At 60.0% G+C, this 9,599-nt stretch overlaps 1 protein-coding gene across 1 annotated transcript; it reads right to left on the reverse strand.

Annotated features, from left to right (window-relative positions):
- On the reverse strand, nt 1-7,845 carry LOC119102159 (uncharacterized). Its single transcript, XM_037225509.1, has 5 exons — nt 7,758-7,845; nt 5,592-5,898; nt 1,573-1,642; nt 1,276-1,391; nt 1-808 (listed from the first exon to the last, which is right to left on the reverse strand). Exons 2-5 carry the CDS (start codon nt 5,885-5,887, stop codon nt 628-630), a joined length of 663 nt encoding a protein of 220 aa, XP_037081404.1. The 5' UTR covers nt 5,888-5,898; nt 7,758-7,845; the 3' UTR covers nt 1-627.
- Nucleotides 7,846-9,599: the final 1,754 nt, after the last annotated feature.

The following is a 9,599-nucleotide window of genomic DNA, read 5'->3' on the forward strand; positions in this document are numbered from 1 at the left end:
TCGTATATATGAAGAGGAATTTTATTGCCATACTTCCCGTCGCATTGCGGTTTATCACGTCAATTGTGGTCGAGCAGATGCAATAAATAACACAGTAATATCCGAGGCGTCACGTCTGGGGAGGCAGCGGGTAACAACAAACAATCCCTGTCAGAGGCATGAGCAAGAATCAACAAGTACTGGTCAACAAACAAGTCACAGTCTAGCGTTGAGTGGCGGGAGGGTCCGGAGGCCCGGCGCCGCCAGTCGAGGGTTGCTCACACCGAATCCCCCCTCCCCCACGACGTCTCTGAGTCGCGCAACGGCCGTAGTCATGTGTTCGACTAACCGCAGTAGCTACTGACACTACTCGTTACGAATGCATGAATGCTGCGTGGCGCAACTACTAGTGTCTCTACCGCGTAACACGCGGGATGGGTATGAAGATTCGAATGGAGGACTACCCTATGTCATGCGTCACCCGTCCTGCCTGTGCACGTGCGTCTCAGTCGGTCAGTACAAGCACACACTGTCTTCGTCCATTTGGCATTCTGTCACTGGCGTCGTATTCGTCACACGCGTCAATAAATAACTATTAATAAGTTAACAACGGGATCGTTAACAAGCAGCGGACCGGGGAGCCGACGTTCAGAGAGCGTTTGAGCCGTTGTACTTGCTGATGAGGGTCTTCATGCTGAACTCGCAGCCGGCGAAGTGGTCGGCGCAGCTCTTCTCGCTTGTCCGGCCCTTGTTGGCGGCGTCCAGGTACTCATCCAGCAGCATGCGCAGCTCAGAGGGCAGGTTGAGCAGCTCCATGTACTGCAGGTAGCTGCCGACGGGAGGTGCCGGTCAGTGTCACGCGCCGCCGGCAGATGGCTCCGCCGTCGGCCGGCGTCAGATGGCGCCGTCGCTCGCGAGGCGGTGTAACGGTCGCCGGCAGCGGGCCAGCTGGGGCGCCGATGGGCGCCGGGGTGACGCGCCGGCTGGACACCTGACCCAGATGGAGGCTCGTACCCGGCCCCGGCTCAGAAGTGGACCGGCGCCGGGTCACACCGGCGCGAAAGCGTTACGTTCGTTCAGCCCCGTGACCGCCGGGCGCCGGCGGTAAACCAGCCGCACCCGTGAGCCCGTTCCGGACTAATTAGCCGCTACCTGAGCCGGATAGACATCGAACGCATTTTCCCGCCCCACTCTTTGAGGCTAGCAAAATAGGGAATGGGCCGCCCGAAGAACGCAAGAGCCGCGAGGCGCGGAGGATTTTCAGCGGCATGCCTTGCAGCATGGTGCACGGCTCACCTGAAGGCGTCGTTCATCTTGCGCGCGGTGGTGCCCCAGGAGTTCTCGTTCTGGTGCAGCTCGCACACCAGGCGCTGCTGGCACTCCAGGCTGGTGGCGTCGAACTTCCGGTACACCTGCGTGCGGCGGCGTCACGTCAGAGCCGGGTTCAGTGCGGCAAAAAACGGCGCCGGCGGGCCTGCTGCTCCGGCGCGGACGTCACGCACGCGCGGCGCGGCACGAAGCGATTGTAACCTTGACAGTGGGCGGGAACAACGGGAGGCGTGCGAAGGGCGACACGCCAAAACTGGAACCCACCTCCTCCATCATGGCGATCCAGTCGAGCACGGACATCTTGTCCCAGATGGCGGAGTACGGGTCAGCAGACCTGAGGTCACAGCGTGGCGTCACAATGCTGGGAGGAACGGCACGCTCCGTCGTACTTGAGCGAGGTACGTTACTGTGAAGCTCGAAATCAACATTCAGATGTGCAAGTGGAAAAGCTTGTCTTCTTAATTTGACTATGAAAACAAGTGTAAAAGTTGGATCGGAGAACTTGGGCTTGAAAGCGATGCTCTATGTAACAAACAAAAAAATCTGTAAGTTTGCAGAAAATATGCCGACAAGTAACAAAAAAAAACGACACAGAATAAAGCGCACACGAAGCAGTATTAAGCAGCCAGTAAGCAGCGAGTTACTCAGTGTTACTGCCACAACACTGAAAGCGCTATTCTACAGAGCGGTACCCGGCCGTGGCGCCGGCTGCGCCGCTACCACAGCTGCTAGTTTGCGGCCATGCGCCCCTCCACCCAGTCAGCGGGACACTCTACCTGCCGCTGGCACGGGCCCGTCCCGGCTGCAGATCAGAGGCGTGTTAGAATATGCGTCGCCCGTGCCGAAGGCGACCTGGTCGCAGACGGGCGGGGCAGGCTGTACAGACGCGGCCGGGACCAGGCCAGGTGAGGCGGACCGCGCCGGTGGCGGTGGCGCTGTACAGGGTTGGCCGGAGGACGCGGGTCACGCCCTGAGGCGGCGCGAGGCGGACGCGGCCGTATCGACGCAGCGGCTATGTACACTGTACATCGTGGTTCTAGATTAGTGGCGCTTTCCGCTCGGTCCCCTCCTCCCTCCCCACCCCTGGCCGGCCAGCGCGCGCTCTTCTCGTACGTTTGGTTAGCCGTGACAACTGTGCTACGGCCTCGACAGGCGTGCTGAGTCAGTCGACACGAGCAACACGCAGGCTGAGGCTTACCTGCCCAGATTGAACGAGCCCAACTGGCCGTTTACCAGCGCGTATACCAAGTACACGGCCAGCCCGATGGCTGCCAGAATAAAGACGCCGGCGGCGATCTTTTGCACGACGCAACCCGTGTCGCCGCCGGGGCAGGAGAACAGGTTGGCGGGGTTCAGCGCGCTGCCGATGGAGCCGAACAGGCGAGAGGTGTCGCCGTCGGACGCCGACGGGGCGCTGACCGACGCCGGGTAGGCGCTGTAGGGGTACGGGTACGGGTAGGGCGGGAAGGCGGAGTAGGGCGGGTAGGCGGCGTAGTCAGGGAAGGCGGTCTGCTCGGCGCCGGCCGGCAGCTCGGCCACGTACGACCCGGAGGCGGCCGGGCCGAGCGCGGACAGGTCGGCCCGCGACACGGGGCTGGCGACGGCCGACTCTACCGCGGAGCTGCCGAGCTCGGCGGCCGACCACGTGCCGCGCGCCGCGCACGCTGCCCACAGCAGCTGTACAAGGAGTCCGGCGCGCAGCTGCCTGTACATGCTACGAAAAGAAGGAGGCGATTAGCGCGTCGGCGCCGGGGCTTTTGGTCGCGTCATCAGTGCGTCAACGGGTGCGCAGCCGTGACGTTAGCGGTTGTCGCGCGCTCGCGCTATGTACAGATGGAGGGCGTATGTACAGCTCGGTCTGTACCTGGCCTGATATCCGGAGTAGGAGGAGCCGCCGCTATGTCCGGCGCCGTACCCGCCGGAGTGGTAGCCGCCATAGCCGCCACCCCCGACCGCCAGTTTAGGCGCCAGGGAGGAGACGAGCAGCCAGATGCCGATGCCGAGTAGGGTGAGGATCACCAGGAAGCCGATCCCGGCCAAAAGGGCCGTGGCATCGATGGGGATCAGCGCGCCGGTGGAGTTGAAGAAGAGGAAGCGGGGATCGAGCTCTTCCTGCAGAGGGTCAGCGACCTCGAAGGCGCTCGCGGTCGCCGCGCAAAGGAGGACGAGGGTCAACGACTGGGACATGACGCCTGGAAATGAAGACTGCGTGAAAATCGGGTGCCGGGCTGGCGCCAAGGAGGGGATATGTACAGGGAGGTCAGCCTCAGGTCAGCCTCAGGTCAGCCTCAGCACACACGACACATATCCGAACATGCCGCACGGCAGCGGGAGCCAAGCGCGCCCCGCACCAGCGAGAGCACTCACCTGCGCTGTCGGTAGCCCGAGTCGTCGTAGTCATACGAGTACCCCGACGTGTCAAGCTTATCGTACCCGGCACCGCCGCCGCCGCCTTTTATCCGTCGGAACAGCTCGGAGAGGAAGGAGATGAGGGGCGGTATGAAGAGCAGCAGGGTCGCCAAGCCGGTCAGAGCGAAGCCCAGAGACAGGACGTCAATGGAGACGTTAGTGAGGACTGACGTCGACTGGCGGCCAGTCGAGGTCGAGAGGACAGCGGCCGGCGCGGAGAGGTCGGCCGCTGTGTGGGCAAGGCCGCTGAGGGCGGCGGTTAGCGCATTCACTCTCCTCATGGTGTGTTGTTAGTCTGTAAGGAGTGGAGATCGGGAGCATGTTAGTATGTGACGGCTGGAGGTCAGTCACGCGCTCGGGCAGGTCGGTCGCCACGCGCACGCCACGTCACAGCTGTTAGTGAGACACGATGAATGTTAGAGAACGCCAGGCTGGCGGCCCGAGGCATGCGGGGTGGAGCGGGTCTCAGGAGGCGCCTCCGAGCTGATGCAGATCGGCCACGACTTACCTCTCTCCTGCTGCTGCGCCTCTCCCTCCCTCCCTCCCGGTCCCGGGGCTGCGGGCGGGCGGGCGGCTGACTGCGCTGGCTGGGGCACCCTCCGCGGCAGCCGTGTACGTACGCGGAGCGGGCTGAGTAGCCCGAGTGGCCGCTGCCGCCGCCGGAGTAGCCCGTCTCCCCGGTGTCCCCGCTCAAGAGGAAGACCAGGTAGGCCAGGCCGGCGAGCAGCAGCAGACCAGCCACGCCAGCCAGGATGGAAGCGTACAGCGACGTCAGACTAATCGTCACACCCGTCGTGTTGCCCAGGAAGAAAAAGCGGGGCTCGACGCCTGTCGGGCTCTGCGTGGTAGCACCCTGCGCCGCGGCGGCAGCCACAAGCGCACACAGCCACAAATGAGCGTACATGCTGTTATCTGCAACAGCGGCACACATGCGGGAGAGGTCAGGCCGGTACGTACGCGTCAGAGGAGCGGGCACTGTAGCCGCTGGTGCCGGAGTCGGCATACCCGCTATAGTCGCTGTACCCGGTCCCCGAGTTGCCCAACAACAGGTAAGCGAGGTAGGCGAGGCCGGCGAGCAGGGCCAGCCCGGCCAGAACCGCCAGCGCGCCCGCGATCAACGAGTTCAGACCGATAGTCAGGTTCGTGTTGTTGTTGTTGAAAAAAATGCGCGGGTCGGCCGCGAGGTCTTGGTCGGCGGGCTCAACGGCCCCCTGGGCCAGCGCCGAGGCGCACAGGGCTGCGAGGAGGATGTGCTGCAACATGGCTTAGCTTCCTGTGAACAGCGAGCAGTTGTGTGGGCTGCTGGCTGGCCGACGGAAGGCTGCCAGAGCTGGACGAGGCCGCCGCCGAGGCCGGACAGGCACTGCCGGCGGCGCGTGCTGGCTGCACGTCCCTGCCTCCCGGCAAGGCGAGGGAGCTAACCCGAGGGCTGAGCGGGATAGTGTTTGATGCGGAAATGTTGTCGACCGTGGGTCGAGTGAAGCCGTGAGACCAAAGCAATCTTCCGCTGATGGTCCTGTGAGTCGATGTCGATGTGATGCTGTGATCGTCGATGTCGATGTCGATGTGATCCTACACCGATGTAATGTCGCGGAGAATTGCGATGCACCCTCCGGCTGACTGCATGCCAAGTCGTAGCGAGAGCCGAATTCGCACCCTCCATCGGTGCCGGCATCTCCATGAGGGCGTCCTGCCATCACCCTGTTGTTGGAGTGTGGGGCGCTGTTCGCTCGCCGCCTTACCTGTCGATATGGTGTTGTTTAGTCTGTAGGCGTAGGGGGGCGGGCAGCAGCGTGCGGTGCCGCCCGCCGCCCGGTCCATGTCCCCGCCACCTCCCTGTTACGCCGCCGGTCGGCGGCTGGGTGTATACGTACGCGGCAGCCCTGGCCGAGCCGTAGGAGCTGTACGAGGAGCCCGAGTAGCCGGTGTCGGCGCCCCCGCCCGAGCCGAACAGGAAGAAGGCCAGCAGGGCGGCCAGCAGGCCCAGGGCCAGCAGGGCGAACAGGCCGTAGATCAGCGAGGTGAAGGATACGGACAGCGAGGTGGAGTTGGAGTTGATAAAGAAGAAGCGGGGATCGGGCTCAGCCTCGTCGTAAACATTGCTAAGCTCGTTGGCGTGTGCGGTGGCCGCAACGAGCAACACCACGAGCGCGCACAGAGTACGGTTCATTCTGAACGGTCCTGCAAGTGCACAAGATACGGTTGAGGCGCTATGTGCAGGTCTGTGCGCCACGCGCACGCACGAGCCGATGTTAGAGGCGGCGCGGCGGCGGCTCATTGGGCTGGGGTCAGCCCGTTACCGGGCCAGTGGGCTGGCGGCCGGTAACGGGACTGCGCCGCACCGGTCACCGAACCCGCCGCAACCTTCGCCCACGGCCGCGGCCGCCACCCACTGACTCCTTGCCCCCGCCCGGTCAGTGTGTCGTGAGGACACGGCGGCCGGGCGGAGGCGAGCGGCCGGTGGTGGCGGGGCCCGTACGCCAGCGCGAAAGTGCACTGGCACACTCCGCCTGGCCTGAAGGGACGCAGCCGGGCGGGACGGGCGGGTCCGGGGGCCTCGCCGTCAAATGAGCCGCCATCGCGCCGGCCGGGTGATGGTGTATGTACAGCTTTGTACAGCAGTGCACGGTCACATCACACGCATAGAAAACGGCACGCTAGAAATAGATCCACGGCAACAAAGGAAATGTTTTTACTTCAGCTCAAGTGGCAAGGACTGTCTCGTAATAATCCGAAGTAAACATCCAATGTTTAACATGGGTGACGTGATATTTTCTATGAATTACCGGATCAGTTCATGTTCTACAATGATGATTTCAGAAAAAAAAAACAATGACCAGGATACTCTTGACACGAAAGACGACAATTTACGATTCAGCCGAAGGTTCCTATATGACAGGTCACACACCAGACTCATAGGACAGCACCCAAACCTCCACTGATCCCAGGCACATTCCTAGGGAATCCGGTCCCAGTCTCGCTCGGAGTGGTACTGGTCCCGGTCTGGGTCCCACTCGAAGCGGTCCCGGTCCTGGTCCCACTGGGAGTGGTCCCGATCCTGGTCTCGCTCTGAGTGGTTCCAGTCCTGGTCTCACTCGGAGTGGTCCCGATCCTGGTCTCGCTCTGAGTGTTCCCAGTCCAGTCCCACTCGGAGTGGTCCCGGTCCCGGTGTCCCTTGGAGGGGTCCCGGTCCCACCGTGCCCGGTAGGAGCCAGCAGTGATCTGACCACGCCTGCTCGGTCGGAGTCGCGGCGCATACCACCGCGCCAGTTACGTCCTGGACCGAAGCGACGCAACGACCTCTGCCGCGGGGGGGAAGGGGCGCACGTGCTGAGAAGCGGTCGCGGCATAAGAACTAGCCACACGTAGTGACAGCAGGCTCAGACCGGTAACAACCACTGTCAAGTTCAACCGGTGTCCGGCTATACCGATGATGCAACTGCGAAAGCCGGTTATGACTGAAAGGCCACGGAACTAGCATCATGAGTTTGTAAATTTAGTATCCTTGGCTTTGAGTCCGTTCGCAAAGATGCCTGAGCATTTTTGGAACCCATATGCTAATGTCTGGACGTTTGAAATTCGATGCATGTGTCGCTTAGGCGTATAAGACTAAAGGCTCTATTCTTTCGGACTCTGCACGGACAAGCAAACGATTCGTAGAGGTCATGGCAAATCATTAAATTTGATAAGCTTTGAGCGCTTCAACAGCCAATTAACCAAAATTGGGGAGATGAGGAAGCAATAGTTCGGAGCGAGTCTGAATAATAACGTCTACCGATAAATGTACAGTTTTCGAGGCATCTGCACAACCAGGGGTTTGACCGGGCGAATGAAGAGGGGAAGGGAAGGCAGCTTGGCTGAGGCGTCACTGGTCAACACGGCGCACACCAGACGCGGTGGTAGACGGTGCGGCTTTGGTCCGAGTCACTGCAGGCCGCGCCGTCCCACGTCCGCGCACTGGACCGACTCCGACTCCGACTCCGTCTCGGATCGCGGCTCCTCGCTCTCACAGACACGCTCACACACCGGCAGCCACGTACCTGGGTGGCCTAGGCTACTGGATGTGTATCGTAGGGCTGCTTGTGCGGCACTCTGCCTCTTCGGTCGGCGCGGGCCGTTTTATAAGAGGCGCGGCTGGCCCTATTCACCGCGCGCCGGCCGCGGCGGTGGCGCCGCTAACCTACAATCGCGCCGGCCGGCGGAGGCTCGGCGCGGCGGCAGATGCGACGCGGCCGCGGCGCTGAACGGCGCAGAGCAGGCGGGTGTGGCGAGCGTGGTGACAGTGCGCGGGCGGTGGATGAAGGTGAGGTGATGGGCTGGTGATGAGTCCACCGACACACGGGCTCAGTCTTCGTCACGTTCTTAGTTGAACGTGTTCATGCGCAGTGCCAGTGGAGATCACGTTGGCATGTAAGCGCGCTTCCGTCCGTCTTCGTTGAAAATGTGCTTTGACTTGGCAGAAGTGGTGATGTGCGTCAGATTCATTTCTGGTGGTTACTTAGTCCTGCACATAGGCGATAACAATCACAATCCTGGCGTATTCAACGTTATGAACATTAAGATGTGGCCTGAGCTGAGTGTATTATTCCGTGATCGGTCTCACGCGTGCGTCATGACGTTAAGCTCTCAGCATTTTAGAACTCCTTTACATTCATTCTCCACTCTGGGAGCATTATGCTGGCGTGCGTATTCATGTCATCAAGTCCGAATATGACAGTTTATAAAATGGGCCTTCGATATCGTAACAGCCCATCACCTAAAGCTGGTTGCCATTGTTGAATGCCACCTGCATGCTGCCTGTCGGACCTGTCTGCGGCCTGCCTCAATAAAAACCAGCTGCTACGTAATGCTATTCTGTTTTCAAAGCCGGAAAGGTCAGATAAGCCGCAGTGGAACTGGAATTCCCTGCAGACGGAGGGCAGGAGGCGCAGTGCAGCAGGTCAGCACCACACACCGGCTCCGACGCGCCAAGTCATCGAAAGTGACAGCCCGATGCGATACCTACTCACCAGTGGGGACAACAGTGATGTCTACCCTCACTAGCTTTGTACACGGGTTAGATATCCATGTCTGGGTTGGAGAACTTCTTTGATTCCGTGACTAGGTTTTTCTGACAGGGTTTATCTCAACCTGTGCAAAACAGTTGAGGTAATTTTTGCTTCAGTGATGCCTCAAGTGATGTCGCGACTCTTCAAAGCTCTAGCAAGCCGCTGTACAGATGCGGATACCATCTTCAGTCAGAGGAGCAGAGTGCAGGAGCGTTGCTTCCTGTTTGTTCGGGATTTCAGCTGTCCCCCCCCCCCCCCAATTTAGAGAAATAGTGGGCTGAGTCCGGAGATAATAAGCCCGTTTTGGGCCATATTGGAGGAATATTGAGGCAGATTTTCTGTCCAGCACGCCCTCCTCCAATTAATTTTGCGATACGACAGCCCTACCATGGCAAATGGATGCTGGTGAGAGTGGAATTAACTTAAGATATCCTCAACCCTCGCTAGATCGTACAACGCTTTTAACTTCAAAAACCATCGCGACGTTCGACGACGCTTCCTGTGGATTCCTTCCGATCTCGCACTTTCTGAGCGAGAGGACGACGATATGGAAGCCTGTTTTGCCCTCTGAATGTTTTACTGACACACAGAACACATCAATTGTGATTGAACTAGCCAGTTGGCTATGATTATAGCCTGCTTTTGTGTTTTCTAGGCAACCCTGATGGTACGGTTTTGAACAATTCGCCAAGCATTGTGGTCATGACCATGACCAGACCCAGTTTATCTTTATTCGATTGTAGGAAATGTAAAAATCGTGTCTGTTCTGGAATCACAACGTAGGTACTTCAGTACTTCCTTGTTGATACCGACATCATTGATTTCGGTTACAAC

Source organism: Pollicipes pollicipes, unplaced genomic scaffold (genome assembly GCF_011947565.3).
Source record: "Pollicipes pollicipes isolate AB1234 unplaced genomic scaffold, Ppol_2.1 Scaffold_56;HRSCAF=61_pilon_pilon_pilon, whole genome shotgun sequence".
NCBI lineage: Eukaryota > Metazoa > Arthropoda > Thecostraca > Pollicipedomorpha > Pollicipedidae > Pollicipes > Pollicipes pollicipes.